General features: G+C 38.0%; 1 protein-coding gene and 1 pseudogene across 3 annotated transcripts in view; one reads left to right on the top strand and one right to left on the bottom strand.

Moving 5' to 3' along the window:
• Nucleotides 1-18,303, bottom strand: part of Tax1bp1 (Tax1 binding protein 1) — a 58,522-nt gene that overhangs the window by 31,846 nt on the left and 8,373 nt on the right. For all 3 annotated transcript variants that reach the window (XM_076913328.1, XM_034518805.2, XM_076913327.1), the window contains exons 2-5: nucleotides 14,833-15,001; nucleotides 9,093-9,195; nucleotides 7,010-7,197; nucleotides 2,750-2,908 (exon numbers count right to left, since the gene is read on the bottom strand). In XM_076913328.1, the coding sequence (XP_076769443.1) occupies nucleotides 2,750-2,908; nucleotides 7,010-7,197; nucleotides 9,093-9,195; nucleotides 14,833-14,994 (612 nt within the window). In that variant the 5' untranslated portion in view covers nucleotides 14,995-15,001. The remainder of the gene's footprint in view (nucleotides 1-2,749; nucleotides 2,909-7,009; nucleotides 7,198-9,092; nucleotides 9,196-14,832; nucleotides 15,002-18,303) is intronic.
• LOC117720921 (eukaryotic translation initiation factor 1 pseudogene) lies at nucleotides 13,373-13,750 on the top strand (annotated as a pseudogene).

The following is an 18,303-nucleotide window of genomic DNA, read 5'->3' on the forward strand; positions in this document are numbered from 1 at the left end:
GATCATTCTGCCTCTGCCTCCTGAGTGCTGAGACTGAAGGCATGTGCCACTATTGGCCAGCCTTAAAAGGGGTCTCATTATATCTTTTGGGTGCCAAGACTATACACATTACCACTCCATTTGTCTTTGAATTCTCATAATTTCAATCCCACATTTATTATCCCAAATTGTATAAACCAAGACTGTAAAATAAACCTGAACTTCTAACAGTTAAGCTTTCATAGACTCAATCTTTTTATTTTATTTTACATTTTTGTGAGTATATCATATGTCCATGTGAAAATATGCACACACATATGTATAGGGTGTGCAAGCCTGTGTATGAAAGGGCCAGAAAAATGGCATGAAGTCTTCCCTTATATTCTACAACTTTTTTTTCTTTTGAAGTATGGTTGTTCCCTTGAGCTTGAGGAGTTTTATTCTTATCAAGCTGGAAGAGTCAGAAAGCTGGCATGAAACTGGGATCATAGGCTTTTGCCGTGATGCCCAGCTTTTTTATATAGGTTCTGGGATCTAAATCTAGTCCTCATGATACAAATGCATGTATCAAAAACCACCAAGCCATTTCTCTAGCTCCCAAAATTTTTGTTTGTTTTGTTCTAAAACAATGTCATGTAGTGAAGGCTGGCCCTGATTTGTGATACTCTCGCCTCAGCTTCCTCTGTGTGAAGATCATAGGCATGCACCACCATGTCTGGCCTGAACTATTAGCACATCAATTACTAACATGTTTCCCACCACTGCTTTTCATACACTTTTATTTCACTAACTTCTCCACCAGAGGGCAGATAACAAAAATTAAACAAAAAAAATTAATTAATTTGCCATTAATTGGTTTTTTGCCATCTTACTTTTATTGTTATGTCAGTGACAACTCAGGTCTCATAGGCCACTACTGAGGTTAACACCCACTAAGTGCCATTCGAGCACTACAACAGATGCCTGTATCTAAACCACTGTTCTAATCAACTCAGTATGATTCAAAGACTACAATAAATATTCAAAGGTGTTACAATATATATATATAAGTAAAATAGAACCTTCTTTAAACAAGTACTTTAAAGCTTAAAATATCTTCATTACATAAATTGTAACAAGTATCTATCTTATGAAAGCTTGATCAAGGTCCCCTCTAAGTTTCTCTCCTAGCTAACTAAGAAAACTCTGGTTCAAGTATAATGAGGTATACAAAGGTACTGCTATAGAAAACTATATGCCAAAAGAACTGATAAGTCCAAGTATTTCATTTTCTAAAAGCTGGTCTGATAGGACATATTTCCAATGGCCAACATTCAGGAGGCTGAGGGAAGAAGATAAGCAAGCCTGATGTTAGCCTGGTTTACATAATCGAGACCCCGTCTCAAAGGAAGAAGATGCAAGAGAAAATGAAGGACAGTGAGAAGGAATTAAGAACCACTGCACTAACGACCAATTTAATAATAACTAAGTGATAGGGCCTTATTGACCAAAAGAATGATAGAACAAATACAACTTAAAGAGAAAATTTCAATCCATCCATAGACATGAAGCTAGCCAACTAGCTATAACACTAAAATTGTGAGGCATAAAATCATAATCTTTAAGTATTTTTCTATTAACTAAAAGTTATTTTTGTAAAAGTTATCACATAAATCAATGACTGTAGTAAGTAGTTTCAGTTTTTTCTATAGTTTTCAGTTTCAAACTCAAATCCAGTTTCCTACATATAGTCATTTTTCCTTGCTCAAGAAAAAAAAATGGCTATTTTAACTAGGTGGGGATTTTTTGTTTTGTTTGAAGGATAATTTATAGAGTTTTTCACATTAAAAACTTCAAAATGTTGTCTCACAATATAATCAGTATATTTCTTATTTCTGCTTTATTTCTTATTTCTGCCTTATTTCTGCTGCTGTTTGAGTGTTACAGGCAAAGGCTATTGCAGCCTATGCTGCTGTAAACTCGGTCATCACCTCAGTCTTCCTGCCTCATTAAGTGCTGAGGTCACAGGCATGTACCACCATGAGTGCTGAGGTCACAGGCAAGTACCACCATGCCTACCTAAATTATGGTTTTTGAAGAGAATTTTAATCTCTTCATTCTACCTTCCATTTATTTTGTGCTTATTCCTATGTGAATTTCTCACACCCTTCCTCCTCAAATCTAGCATAAAATATAAAACTAGATGTAAAATACTGAGAAATGGCTGTCAGAAACCTGGCATGGTTGTTCATGCCTGAAATCTTAGTACTAGGAAGGCAGAGGATGGTTTCCAAGAGTTCAAGGCCCACGCTACATAGTAAAAACAACAAAAACAACCAACAACAAATTTAGAAAACTATTATCAATAAGCCTGGTACAGAAACTCTGTGAGCATTTTGCCTTTTTTAAAATGCAAAAGAGACTGCGGCAGATTAATAGGAACTGACATCCTTGAGGCTGGAGAGATGGTTCAGTAGGTAAGAGCACTTGCTGCTCTTACAGAAGACCCAAGATCTAGTCCTAACCCCCAATTTTGATTCCAAAGGCACCAGGCACATAAATGCTGCACATGCAGACAAAATACCCATACGCATAAAAGAATAAAATGAATACATCTAAAAATATGATATATATACACACACATGTACATATATACACATATTAATGTAAATACTATATATACACACATATACATATATACACATATACATGTAAATATACATGCTACTTTCCTCAAAACCTGCTTTTCAATCATCCCAAATGCTTCCATTTTAGAAAGGTGTTAACAAACCTTCTGCTCTGCCTGCAATTGCTCACACCGTCCTTTCTCATGGCTCAGTTCTCTCTCCATTCTTCCAACTTGTTCTCTCAGCTGTGCTGTTTCTTTTTCAAGAACAGCTATCATCTTTAACAATTCTTCTTTTTCTTTCAGGGTCTTCTCAATTTTCAGCTGTATTAAAAAAAAAACTCAAATTGATTTTTATCATAAAATATAACAATTTTAGTTTCTTACCTTAAAAACAAAGGTACTTGAGTCACAGATAAGCACTAGGGAAACCAGAAATGTTGGACAAGGAACATTCTTTAAGGAAGGGATGTTTTCCTCCCGAAGGCTAGGATTGAAGTTAGTAGTCACACCTCAATCCCTAAAAGCATTATGTTTATCCCAGACTCTTTCTCCTAAAACCATTTATCTTGTGCAATGTTTCTCAGTCAACAGGATCCATCCTTTGAGGCGATGTCACACGTACTTGATAGTTTGGTGACCTGGATGCTATCTCTATGACTAAGACCACAGCAGATCCTTCTCTATGCCCTAAACCCATCTTTACAGAAGTCACAGGTATTTTTGATGGAGTTGCACCTTAGGCTTTAGTGTGCACTTGGGATTGAGATAATTGTTAACCAGAAAACTGCCAAATTGTAGTGAACTTAAATAAGCCTAAAATAAACTTCCAGTGTCAGACTCTGGAAGTTTAAACCAACACTGGCTACTGAGCTGTGTTGAACTGGATTTCCTTCTTGCCTCACCTGGACTGTTACTCTGCTGATGCTGGTGTTTGCAGAGACCTCCAGAAAGTTGTTTTAAGTAAAAATGTAAATCTAAAGACTAGGTAGGGCTACAATAATACACCAACTTTAGCTGACTCTTATGGGAATGCTGATAATCACTCAGTTCTGGAAAACAGGAACTCCAGTAGGAAACACAAAGCAAAATCTAAATCAAAGGACCAAACATGGTCATAAATAAAATGGCTAGTATTTATAACAAGAAGTCTCTGCTTCTAACTGGAGGAAAATAGACACTCAGGAAGAATTTATAAAGAAGGTATTTTGCTGATTACTGTTTTTCATCCAAAATTCCTCATATTAAGCTTCCCAGGGATGTAGAATCATAGCTATAAATGACTAAAATCTAAACTTAGGAAAGCTGAACTACTAAACTCTTTTGGAATAACCCTTTTATTCAAATGCATAGAATAAATGTTCTCACAATGGAAAAGCTGACAGGGAAGAATGATAAGGAGAACTGGAGGAAAACAGGGATGGATTGATATGACCAAAGCAAAAATACATAATGTGGGAAACTTTCAAGGATAAATAAAAAGGCAAAAGTTTAACTACTCAATTGTCATACCTATTAAAAATTAAATTATAGCTGTTTCCTGAAAGGCTCTGCTAGACCCTGACGAATACAGAAGCGGATGCTCACAGCCAACCATTAGACTAAGCACAGGGTCCCCAATGGAGGAGTTAGAGAAAGGACTGAGGGAACTGAAACTGTTTGCAACCCCATAGGAAGAACAACAATATCAATCAACCAGAACCCCCAGAGCTCTCAGGGACTAAACCACCAACCAAGGAGTACACATAGAGGGACCCATGGCTCCAGCTGCATATGTAGCAGAGGATAGCCTTGTCGGGCATCAAGGAAAGGAGAGGCCCTTGGTCCTGTGAAGGCTTGATGCCCCAATGTAGAGAAATTAGAGGGGAGGCAGGAGTGGGTGGGGTGGGGGAACACCCTCATAGAAGCAGGGGAGGGGGGATGAGATAGGGGGTTGGGGATGGGAGGTGTGTGCGTGGGGGGGACCAGGAAAGGGGATAACCTTTGAAATGTAAATAAAGAAAATATCCAATAAAAAAAGAAAAAGAAAATTAAATTATATCCAATAAGCCAATGGAAAATTCAAGACCAAGTAAGAACATCGATCCTAAGGGTTAATGGCATTATTAACAGCATTAATCCGGCTCAAAACTTTCTAGCAGATTAGAAATAATGATCAGTCTTCATCTAGTAAAATAGAAGCATTTTCAGAATCAAGCTTTTTCAGTGACTAGTTTACAACACTTAATAAAGGATTTACTAATGCTTAGTAGAAAAACTTTAAAGAATTTAAATTTGATTAAAATTTGCATAAATCTAAGTCTGGAGATAAAGCTTAAAAAACAGATTTGTCTAACATGTGTCAAAATCCTGAATGTAAACCCAGCACTTTTTTTTTTTTTTTTTTTTGGTTTGTTTCGTCTTTGCTATTTTTGTTTTTTGGAGTTGTTAGTATACAAATTGTCTACAACCATACCAAGGTGAATGTGCCAGATCTCTTCTGATCTGAGAAGCTAAGCAGGGTTGAGTCTGGTTAGTACTTGGATGGGAAACAATAAAACTCTCTTTTCTGCTTCAAATTTCTATTTTGAAATCTTTTAAGAACAAATATAGTCCACAATTCACAAATCAGCAATATGCTGCCATGTTCATTTCCCATTTTATTCAGGGTCTTACATCATAGCCCAGGCTGGCCTGATATTTCTGCCTTCTGCTTTTGCTTCCCAAATGTTGGGATTAAATATGTGTGCCATCACATCTGAATTGTATTATAAATTCATTAGTTTACATGATTTTGTTTTCTTTTTCTAAGCCATTCAAATAAAATTATGTTCACTCCGCCCCTAAGTACCTTAGAGCACCTCTAATAAGTATAGTCTCCTTTCAGACCACTCCTGTGATCATAGTTAAGAAAGTTAGAATAATTGTTCCATCCAATAGATATCCTTTGGTCCTTACTATCTCTAAAACTTCTATTTTATTTTTTTTTTTCTATTATCCAATTCAGGCTCACAGGTTCAAAGACTATATCTCCTTAATCAATGTACAGTGTTCATAAAATCACTAAAGACATCAAGGAATGTAGAATTCTGAGAACTTTTCAGAAAACAAAACCATTTTTATCTCAGAAATATTTCCCAAGAGACAGCAATTAAAATCTTTATAGCACAGTTTTTGTTGAAAAAAGAAAAAGTACAAATATCCTGGGCTGTGTCCCAATTAGAGAAAAGGCACCAGAGACATGGGGAGCAAATGCCTATCGTGGGCAGGGCTTAAGATAAGGGTGCTCTGACAAGTATTCAAAAAACCTGCACATTAGTGCTACCTAACTGCATTCCTAAGAGCAGGGTTTATTTCAGTATCTCTGACTAACATTCAAATACTAGGCTAAAAACCCTCATCAGAGGCAGTTGTCACTATAAAATGTTTCAGTCACCCTATAAAAGTTGCATTTCACATTTAAGATAAGAGAGGAATTTCTGGGAAAAGGAAATATATGAAGAATTCACAGTTCCTTCTAACTCCTGGATAAATTGTTTCTGAAGAGCCTGATGGTGGGAAGACAGTGCAACCTCTTATCTTTCCTTTTCTAGTCTCAGTTCTTAATGGTAAACAAAGGAAAGTCAAAAGAATAAATATCTGCTTTTAAAGATCCATCTGCCTATAAAAAAAAATCACCTACAATATAGGAAATATAGATGTAACTGACAAAAAATACAGTAGCCAATCTAAAATGCTATTTTTATGATGAAAGCACTAATAAATACAATTACTCAAATTTTGTTTAAAAAAGTCTAGCTTTCAGATATAAAGTAGAAAATATGATCTTGAAACGAGAAGACTTTTTTCTCATTTCATAGTTACTAAAAACTAAAGCATATGGCATCGTCATCACACCAATGAACCCCTACTATTCAGTTTCTAAGCCTGAACCACAGTTGGATGCACTGCTTCACTGTACTCTCCCAGCCAGCTTCAGCTCTAAATCTAGACAATTCAGCAATCAACTGGATTTGGGTACCTGAGGAAGAAAGCCCAGGGTGAGGAGACAGGAGGAGAGCCTGCGTCTAAGTGGCTGCAAAGGCTGTCCTACTACAGTAGTGAGTGTGCAGGGGACACGTTCAGGCCTGAATCAAGTATCTATCTTCTCAACACTCATCTGACAATGAGTACCACAACAGAGCCACAGAATAATTGAGATAAAGACTAGCCCCACCAGCTAGTCTAGCCCAACTGGCAAATCCAGGTTCAGTGGGAAACCCTGTCTCAAAAGTAAGATGAGAATGGCTAAGGAAGACAGTTAACATTGACTTCTGGTCTCTCCACATGGATTCACCTCCAATTCTAGTTTTAAAACGTTTGGTTCTGGTAGCCCCTCTTGGCATAAGTTGAAAATGCTCACAATGCCAGTCAAGACAAACTCTATGCCTCACTGTAGGTGCTCACCTCAAGAAGGCCAGCTTTTGTGGTCACCACCAACATGTCGGAATTTCCTTCATCTTCCATAGTGAGCAGCTCCTCAACTGGAGAAGCAGCTCGAAACTGGAAAGGAGTGCTTGCTCCACGAATCTCACCCTTATGGGTGACATAACAGAACTGATAAAACTCTCCATCATCATTTGGAAGGTAATATCCTAAGAGGCAGGTAACAAAAATTATTAAACTTGCTATTTTAAAACACTAATTTATTAATAATACTTTCTGTCCTCCATACTATTATTCTGAACATATCCAGAATGAGTCTTTTCTACTGTTCACAAATTTATCAGTCCAAGTTATACTTCCTTCTCAAACACACCCCAAAGTTGTATCTCTTAGATATAAACATATACACACATTCCCCCTTTATCTTTATTAATTTTTTATTTGTATGTATGTGTTTTGTCTTTGCGAATGCCTGTGCACCACCTGCATTTGTGGTACCTGCAGAGGACAGAAAGAGGCATCAGATCCATGGGGTCTGTAATTAAACAGAGAATCATGAGTTGCCACAAGCATACTGGAGATGGGACCTAGATCCTCTGTAAGAACAGACAGTGTTCTTAACCCCTGAGTCACTGCTCCAGCCTCTCACCCTGTATCTTAACTATGGCAAAGTCAACTCAGAGGCAGGCTTGTACTTCACAAGGAGTAAGAAGATTGATGGAAGCCGGGCGGTAGTGGCACACGCCTTTAATCCCAGCACTTGGGAGGCAGAGACAGGCAGATTTCTGAGTTCGAGGCCAGCCTGGTCTACAGAGTGAGTTCCAGGACAGCCAAGGCTACACAGAGAAACCCTGTCTTGAAAAACAAAAAAACAAACAAACAAAAAGATTGATGGAGGAGAAATAAAGGAAGACCCAATGAAGATCTAAGGACAGGCACTAGGACCGGGGAATACATGATTTAAGAAATGTTTCCTCCAACTGGACATTCACTGTATATAAAAAGAAATATTAACTACAGAAATATGTTATGTATGTGAACTGTGTAAGGGAAAAAAAGAGGACAAGATCATTGGTGCAGCACAAGGAAGATGAGTAAGATTTGCAACTACAGAGCTCTACTGAACATATGAACAAAGCCACCTAAGCTCCTTAGGCCCTAAGGATGCAGCTCTAACATTAGCTACTAGATGAAAACTGATATGTTCAGTGTTTAGTTTCTTCTTTTCTGCTTTGTTAACCTCCTTTTTCAATTTTGCTTAACTGCCCTAACTAAAATCAATCTTCACGTCTTTAAATATCCACACAGAATGCCTTTTACTTAAAAACCCTTCAATTCTATATTCTACATGACTACTCACAATGCCCATGCCTTTAGGGATGGGGAGGCTGGGGGGTACTGAAGACTGAACCCAGGGCCTCACTTGAGCTAAGCTTTACCACTGAACTATATGCTGCACCCTTCAAAAAAGAGTTGATGTTGAGACACAGTCTTAAACTTATAATCCTTCAAAGGTCCAGTCATTCCCAGTTAACTCTTTGCCTTGTGGTTGTATCTACAAGCTACTGTTGTAATACCATGCCTGCCTGTCTGCTACGATAATATCCGCCAATAACAGTAAACCCCCAATAAATTCTTCTATAAGTTGTCTTGCTCTCAATGTCTTATTACAGTAATAGAAAAGTAAATAAGGGACAAATAGAAATTGCCATAAATAAAAGGGTCTTTTGAACGTACAAATGAATGAGTATTGTGGCAACCTCAACTTCCTCCTTGATTGATATTCCTTCCCTACACATGCAATGGATCCTCAGCTAGTGTGTGAGGATATGTACTTCTGTCCTCTTGTCTCCCTTCCCTTGCTAATGCTTACATTTAAACCTGCTTCACAACCTTTTCTTAAGAAACTCCAAGTTTGCATCATTTAAAAAGCAGTGTTCTGAGTAGCTATGAAATCCCTTTGTGCCCTACACCTTGTGCTTACAGTCATCTGACTTTCACTTTTTACATTCTAAGAGGTCACTTATGACTTTAGACACGCCTGAAACAGACAACTACAATAGAGGCTGCCAGCTTGATGAGTCCTTCAGTTTTCAGCTCTTACCTTGAAATGCTAGTACACAATTGACTATTGATCCTTCCACATAATGTTCAGGCATAGGAGACCATAAAAATGTGTAATAATCACGAGCAGTACTCCATCCAACCTGAAGGAGAAAAATTTAAGAAGGAATATAACTAAATACCTTAATATTGGCTAGATACATCATTTTTATTATACCCTAAAGTTAAAATATGCATTTAACATTTAAAAATCTTGAGTTGTTATCAGATATCTAATTATGATTTATTAAACTAGGACCAAAAGCTATAGCAACTTACATAAACTGAATGAAGTCTCTATTCTATATTCAAAGTGCTACCTAGTTTCTCCAAGACAACTGAAACACACACGATACAAAATCTTCTGTTTTATTTAAAATAACGATGCTACTATACCCTGTGGATTTGTGTGCACAGATGGAAGATTATACATGCAGAGTCCAAAGGTCAATGCTGAGTGTCCTCCTCAATTGCTCTCCACCTTAGTTTATGAGACAAGGGTCTATCACTGATACTGGAGCTCACCAATTTGGCTGGATTAAGTTGGCCGGCAAACACAAGAATCCTTCTTTCTCTGCCTGTTCAATATCAGGATTACAGACGTATAGACCTAGCTTTATATAACATGGGTGCTGGAGATTCAAATTCAAGTCCTTATAGCAATTTGCTGATTAATCCATCTTCCTAGCCCCTCTTTTATGTACTTTTTAATAACTTATTGTTTTATACCTCATACTTAGGATCTGTTTTTTTTTGGGGGGGGTGCTCTTGCTTTGTTTTAGTAGGTACTCCCCTATAACCTAAATCACTAATCTCTCATTTTTGGCAAGTTCTGTCTAAAAGCAATTTGTAAATCTTGGGTGGGGAGAGTATTTGCATTCTAAGAGATCACTTATACCTCACTATTAACATATTTTCATCTTGGACGCATGCAAGGAAAGCACACTGAATGTGACTCATGAGTCACATGAATGAACTCATGAAAAACATCCTTACACCACCCAGTTACCATATACAATACACAATAATACAAATTAAAATATATGTAAGATTTTCAACTTATAGACATTACAGATCTCAAACTGTTTTCTAGACAGATTAGACCGTTAAATATTGACTATTAGAGGCAAGATTAAAGCAAGTACTCTGTTAGTAACATTACATAAAACTATACATCCTTCACAGTCTTAGACTGTATTTCTCTAATTTTTCTAGATTTGTGTGTGTGTGTGTGTATACACACGTGCTGGTGCAGACATACCACAAGACAACTTTTGGGAGTCAATACTCTTCCCTCTGGGGATTGCACTCCGGTTGCCTGCCCTGGTATTACTTTCTGAGCTATCTTTAGCAGCCCAGTGTCCTACAATTTTGATTAGGCACCATTAACAAACAAATCAATATTGAAGCTGTGTGCCATTAGTGAGAGCTAACAGAATTCGAGCTTAAGTTCAAAGCTCTTAGCCACTGGTATTCTCATTCCTTTCCCAGCAGAACAAAAGGCACCCCTGACACTTTCTGAAACTCCAACTCTTTCCTTCCAACACTGACACTATGAGCATTTAGTTCCCTAGATGCATAATTGATTTAAAAAAAAAAAAAAAAAGGACGGGAAAAAACAGGAAGAAAAGGCTTTCCTTTGGCTACTCTGAGAAAATTACAAAATGTCTGAAAGAGTCTTCTGCCAAGTAAGTGAAAGTGAAAGTGGAGAAACAGAGAAGATAAGCATCTCGGAGGCCACTCTCTGCTCCCAGGCAGTCATCCATTTCACAGTGCATAATCCAGAAAATCCTTTGGGAGAACTCCAAAAACCCATTACAAAAACAAGTACTCCAGGTGAGCTAAAACTCAAGAGTAGCTCCACTGAAAAACAAGAGAGGCATTGTTTTCTAACAACCACGAGGCTACTTTCTCCTCAGTAGGCTCAACAGGCTCAAGAGAGACCCGTTCTACAGCTTCACTCCAGTGGGGGATCAGGGAAGAGCTGGACATGGATCTAACATACAGATTACTTGATGGACTGTGCAGGTTTCGGCCTCACCTGACTTGAGACCAACAAAACCAGGACGATTTGGATGCCTAGGCACTGGGGAAAAAAAGGACTGTTCAACATTCCAGTTCCAACTTAGGACATGCAGTACCACAGACAGCCACAAGAGGGAGAAAGAGTACAAACTCCTGAAGCAAGCAATATTTTCAGGTTGGGAAATTACACAAAAGGACTACAACATAACAGAGTCTAGTGAAAGACTAAAGGGGAACCCAGAGAATCTTTGGGCAGGGTATACGGTGAACATCTTTCCTGTACAAACAAGTCTGAAATAGCTCAAAGAGTATGCTACTTTGTGGAAATCACAAAATGGAAAACTTCTGAAGAAAATAACCTCAAGAAACAGAGTTCAATAAATTATCTGACCAACAATCAAAATAATTATTTTAATTAAGTTCAATGTACTCCAATAATAAACTACACAAAAATAATAAAATAATCAAAAAAATCCATAATACTCTAGAAATGAAGAATACAATAACTGAATTGAAAAATTCACAAGAGGGGTTCGACAACTGACTAAAGCAGAATAAAGATTGTACAAACTTGGTCAGACATTAACTTAACTACACAGCAAGTCTGAGGCCTCCTCCCTGGGCTTCAGAGCTTGGGGGTGAGGGGGTGAGCAAACTCAATGGAGAAAAGGCTTTCCACCAAGCCTGACAACCCAAGTTCAATCACTGGGACCCACATGGTAGAAGGATAGAACTGACTCCTAAAGACTGTCTTCTGACCTAGACACACACACAACACAGATAGGCACTAGCACACATGGACACAGAAAATTAATTTAACTAAATGTAAATGTAAAATTTAATATTAATAACCGAGTCGGGGAATACAAAAGGGTATGAAAAGGGGGTTGAATATAAAGAAGCCTATGAATAAAAACAACACAGACAGAGTAGTGGTGCACATCTTTATCCATTACTCATGAGGCTGAAAGAACTGTGATGTCAAAGCCAGCCTGGGTAGTAGTAGAAGACAAGACTTTAAATTAAATAAATAAATAAATAAATAAATAAATAAATAAATCCATTGAAGACTGAGGACTTCTGCCGGGCGGTGGTGGCGCACGCCTTTAATCCCAGCACTTGGGAGGCAGAGGCAGGCGGATTTCTGAGTTCGAGGCCAGCCTGGTCTACAGAGTGAGTTCCAGGACAGCCAGGGCTACACAGAGAAACCCTGTCTCCAAAAACCAAAAAAAAAAAAAAAAGTGAAGACTGAAGACTTCTAGAAAGAAACACAGAGCCTTAGATTAGAGCATATTTGTACAAGTAGCAGCTGAAACATACTAGGTATGAAAAAGAAAATGAACAAAGTAAAGAAATTAAAAATAACTCAACATGGAGCTCTATGCCTAGAGCCCCAGATATTGCGAGTGAGGTAAATGTAAGCTATGGAGAGTTGAAGGGCGGCCTAGACTGCATAGGAAAACCCTGTCTCTATAAACAAAACCACCTCAAAGCTCCTTAACTAGGCTAAGCCCAAGGAGACACCAAGACACATTATTATCAAGCTGCCAAAGGTCTTTAAGCAGCAAGGGAAAAGTCATCATATGAGGGAATACAACCTGCAGATTTCTCAGCCAAAATATCACAAGCTAAAGGGAACCTTTATCATACTATGATGGGTGACTTAAATCACTTCTTCCAACAAAATGTTTTAAGAAATAACAAAAGCATGAGACAAAACATTCCAACAGTTTTAGCTCTACTTTCCACAGCAGTTAACTAGTTTATCCCTGCAGAACAGGTTTATTTGTGAAAACAGCATCTAAGACATCTCAAATGGCAGAGGACTTCACCATGGGGTCTTCATGGAAGCCTAAGTTTGGGAGCCTAAGCTGGAACTGGAGTCAAAATAGTAAAGCGGGCTCTGAGCATTTTGTGGGCAGGGCCTCTGATTCTTGCATGCTCAAGCATGCTCACCAAACTCAGTTACAAGAGCTAGCTAACAGAACTTGTGACTGACACCCTGTGGCTTATCCTCTGAGTTTCACAAAAAACCTTCACAAATTCAAGATTAGCCTGGGCTACATACATAGTGAGCTCTGAGGTCAGAGTTCTAATTCAGCCTACTCCACAGTTAAGACTCTGCCTCCAGGGGAAAAAAGAAAGGAAAGAAAATGAAAAAAGATTAAGGCTTTAGCTACAACATAAGTGTCCTATAGTAAGAACCTAGTTCAATTAACTAAACGAGCCGATTCAATGATTATGTACATAAATACTATGACACATTTGACCATTATCCAGAACCTCCACTCTTTCAAGCCCTCTGCTAATTCAAGTAAGGGTAATGACCTGCTTCCTTTCTATGGGCACCGAGGATTATATTCATATACAAGTTCAACAGAGAAATGGCAGGAAGACTCTGATCCAGGGCTCACTGATGATTACGTTAAGTGAAGGCATTTAAGAAGAAACTTGGCCTGCAATGGTACTGTAATTGAGCATCCTGAATATGGAGAAGTAATTCAGCTGAAGGGTGACCTTCTCAAGAGCACATGCCAGTTCCTGACAGAGACCTGACAGGGTTGACTGGCTAGGGACAATCAGCTGAAGGTTTCCAAATTTTTAGTGCTTCTGGCTTCTCTGAAGCTTAAGTGAGGATTTCCCTGCAATGAATAGATTCTCCCTTCTGTCCCTTGTCACAAGTTTTAAAAAACCTCACAACTTGTATAATGTAACCATTTCGAGTCCACTTTTAGCTTGGACTAGTGTTAACTCCTTCATGCAGTAAACAAGAAGAGTCAAAAGCCTTTTCCCCAGCCTTCTGAAATCTCATTTATTCTCTATTATGTTCTCAAGAGCCAGAAAATTGCAGAAAACCTCCAGCATAGGGAATATCAAAGTAGTAACCACTGAAGCATAATTTTCAAGTAAATACTATGAAAATGATTGGTGAATGTATGAACCAGCCAACAAAAAATGTACTGTTCTCTCAAGTAAAAGAGAATATTTACCTAAAAATAATACAGTAATAATATCAGCAATATTTAAGTGGTACATAACAAAAGAGGCAATGCATGGCTACAGAGCTGTACAAAATCAATCACAAATGACAACAGTATACAATCTTTTAAAAAATGACTGTTTTTCCCCCTTTAAGTGAAATGAGAGAGAATTTGGATTTTTTTAAGAGATTCTGAGCTGAGGATGCAGCCCACTTGTACAGCATTTGCCAATGAAGCTTAAGCTGCTTCAATCCCCAGTACAGACAGCACAAGTGCGGGCACACACAGAGAATGTTCTAAAAGTTTTCGCAAATACCTTACCCAAGTTGGATCTTTTGATCACAGCGGGGGGAAAAAAAAAACCTGTGGAATTAAGTTCCCAGTGTTTAAATGACTGCACAGTGTTTATTATTTCATTGTGATATTTACAAAACTAAATCTTAATGTAGTTTCTTAAGACAAGGTCTAATATAAGCTAAATCCAAATCTGTTTAAAGAAAACATTCAGATTGGCAAGACAGCTCCTCAGGTAATGGTGCCTGCTACAAAGTGTGATAGCTGCAGTTCAATCCCTGAAATCCATATGATAAATGGATACAACCAACTCTTCAAGTTAACTAGATACAAACCATGACACATACACACAGCACAACACACGCGCCACAAAATAAATGTAATTTCTAAACAGATAAAATGAAAAGAATCTACATGGAAGAAATATTCAAGTTTTCTTACCTTGAATATACCAACCCAGTCTTTGGAGTGTGGATGGATATACGGAGTCAGGGTGTAATGACACTCCAAGTGTGCATTAGGAAGGTAACTTTTAGCCACATTTTGAAAGATGACATGGGCAAAGTTGGAAGTCTGCAACGGGACTTCTTGAAAGGATGTCATTGTGAATCTGAAAAGAGTAATTCATATAAGTTAAACACTGTCAACTAAGAATAAACTTATACTTTCAAAAACCCATATAACTTTTGGGATGGGGATATAACTCAGTGAGTCAAGCCCTTGGTTCCTCATATATGAAGTCCTAGGCTAGGTTCAATGCCCAGCACCATACACACACAAACACAATTCTAATTCTAAATATTTATATGCCTTAAACATAAGACATATTCCTTTAAAATGTGACCAAATACAAAAATAGAGAAACTACAGCTAGTATGACTCAGGAAGCCACACTTGAGTTTAAAATCCAAAAAATGGTAAGCTCTGTCTCAAAACAAAACTCAATACAATGTAGCTCTCCAGGAAAGCTAAGCCCTCTATTCTAACAAAAAGCAAGCCAGTGATAGTTTAATGAAAGCTCTGTCAATAGACACTATTTAAAAAAAGAAAGAAAAAAAAGACAGTTGAACATCTATATGTTATCAATTACTGTTGAATGAATTCTTTCTTTCTGTATGGAAGCCCTGAACACCATGTTCACATTCAAGTTCCTCCCTGACTCCCATCTTCCTCCTCTCCCCAGACTCTAGAGTTTGAATTACCATAGTGAACCTGATGCTAAACTAACATTCTGTTTGCATTCTCAGCTCATATTGTAAAACCCTGAACCATCACTTCTCAATCCTGGTTTCAAATCAGAATCATTAAGGGCCTTTAAAAGAAAACAATTATGATGATTCTTTGCACATAAACACACTCTCCTAACCCAGGCCTAAAAATTCCCTTAATCCTGTATGCAACTGAATAGAAAGCCAGTTATTTAACTCTGAACACAGGCTCTGCCAGCCTTCCTGGGATTTAAGCATGTAAATTTTCTCAGCTGGTCACTTAAAATAGTTCATCATATTTGTTCCTCTACCTGTATTGACGTTATCCTTTCCTTCCTTAACTTCAAATATTCATTTATTTTACCTATATACTTACTTATTAAAAATAAGTAGACATTAACTGAATACATACACACAAGTGACAACACACAGACTGAGCACTTACATTTAGGAATATATATATATATATATATATATATATATGCATATATAAACACATTAACAATTAACAAATAGAGGTCATAGATTTGAAAGAGAGCAAGGAGGATTGTATAGAGCAGGGTTTGGAGAAAAGTAACAGAAGGAGAAATGATGTAATAGTCTCATCATCTCAAAACATAAAAGTAATAAATAATGGGTATTAAAAACAAGAAGTACCAGGTATAAAGATACTTGCCCTGCAAACCTGGCAACCCAAGTTCAATCCCTAGAATCCATGTAGAAATTGTAAGAAAACCACCTCCTAAAGTTGTCCTCTGACCTCCACAAGTAGCCAGTGGCACCTGCACCCCCATATCCACATATATAATATAAATGTTTAAGTTTTTAAAATATAGCATTTGTGAGATATATGTTGAAAAATCTACCATAGATCTAGTAGACAAACTTAGATGAAAGACAGAGATGGACCACAAAAAGTGCAAGACTCAAATGGTTCTGTTTTGTTTGTCTATTTCAATTGTTTATTTAAGACTGGGTCCTGCTATGTAGCCCTGGCTTGTCTCAGCAATCCTGCCTCAGCCTCTCTTGTGCTGGAAACAGAAGCCTGTGCCACCAGCCCAGCTTCAAATGGTTTTCTAATCTGTTTCACTTTTGATAAAAAGGAAAAAAACAATGACGGAATTCACCCAAAGCAGCAACTACAGAACACATCATAGACTCAATACAATCATTAATTATACAGCACACACAAAAGTAACTGCCTATAGCACTCGCTTCTAAGTCATTACAGAGGATCCCTGCAACAATGAAGGAAACCAGGACAAAAAATTTGCTAACTAATCTTATTTATTTCACAACTCAATGAAGTTTCTACTTAGAAAGCATAGCTAACGGTAGATGCTACTCATTTGTGCAACTATTAAAAAGTTTATTAACTAGGCATGATGCTGCAGGCCTACACCAGCACTCTAGAAGCTAAAGATTGCCTCGAGACCAGCCATGACTTCATAGTGAGACTAAGAAAGTCTAAAGACTAAGAAATAAAAAGCCATAATGCAACTAGGCAGGTGGTACAAAACTGTAATCCTACATATAAGCAGGCTGAAGCAGGAAGGTAGTTCAAAGCCACCCTGGGCTACACAGAACCCTACCTCAAAAGAAAATGCGGGAGAAACCAGTCGACCAGGAGAAGACATACTTGCTGCTGTAATATGTCTTCCCCAATAATGGCAGGACCACTGACTGGATAGTTTTCCTTGGAAACTTACTATCCAGGGAAATGAAAACTCCAGTGGGATGAATGCCACTTGAAAGAACAGACAAGTTTTGTAAAAGAAGTCTATCCAGAAGCTAGAGGGGAGGCACATACTTTGAAACACCATCCAACTCAAGGTTTAACAACAACAATAAATGTGTGTGTGTGTGTGTGTGTGTGTGTGTGTGTGTGTACACACATACAGAGACTTTATATATGCATGATGTTCATATCACAAAAGTAAGAATCTGTGGCCAAGCCAGGCATGGTGGCCCACAATTACAATCTAAGAACTTAGAAACAAAAGAATCCAGAGTTTGAGGTCAATGTTCAAGCTACACAGAGATTTGAAGGCCAAGCCTAGGCTGTAAGACCTCCACCCTGACCCTCCACAAAAAAAATAAATAAATAAAAAACAAAACAAAAAAACAAAAACAACAAACAAGGAGACTGGAGAGCTAGATGGCTTGCTGGGTAAAGTACCTGCTTTTGCAGTCATCAGCACCTGGGTTTGTATCCCCAGGCACTTACTTATAAGCCCCAGAGCTTTGGAACAAAAACAAGCAGATCCTAGGGACTCACTAGCCAGCTCGTCCCGCTAACTCAGCAAACTCCAGGTTCAATGACAGACCATCTTTAAAATAAGTAAATACGGTAGAGAGCCACAGAAAGAAGTAACCACCACCCCTGGCTTACACACCCCCGCACACATGCACACACACACACACACACCCCGCACACACACACCAGCACACACACACACACACACACACGCACGCACGCATGCACGCACGCACACACACTCACCACACACATTCACACCCACAATTTTGTTTTGTTTTTTTTTACTTTTATAAAAATATAGCTTCTAATTTTAAAAAGTTAACAGGAAGAAATCAACCTGAATGATCAATTTTAAGTTAGAAAAAAAAATTCTGCCTCCCACATAGTAACTCTGCTTCACTCTTCCCACAGATAATACACTGAAATGACGGGAAAGCTACTAAA

This window comes from Arvicanthis niloticus, chromosome 15 (assembly GCF_011762505.2).
Source record: "Arvicanthis niloticus isolate mArvNil1 chromosome 15, mArvNil1.pat.X, whole genome shotgun sequence".
Taxonomy (NCBI): domain Eukaryota; kingdom Metazoa; phylum Chordata; class Mammalia; order Rodentia; family Muridae; genus Arvicanthis; species Arvicanthis niloticus.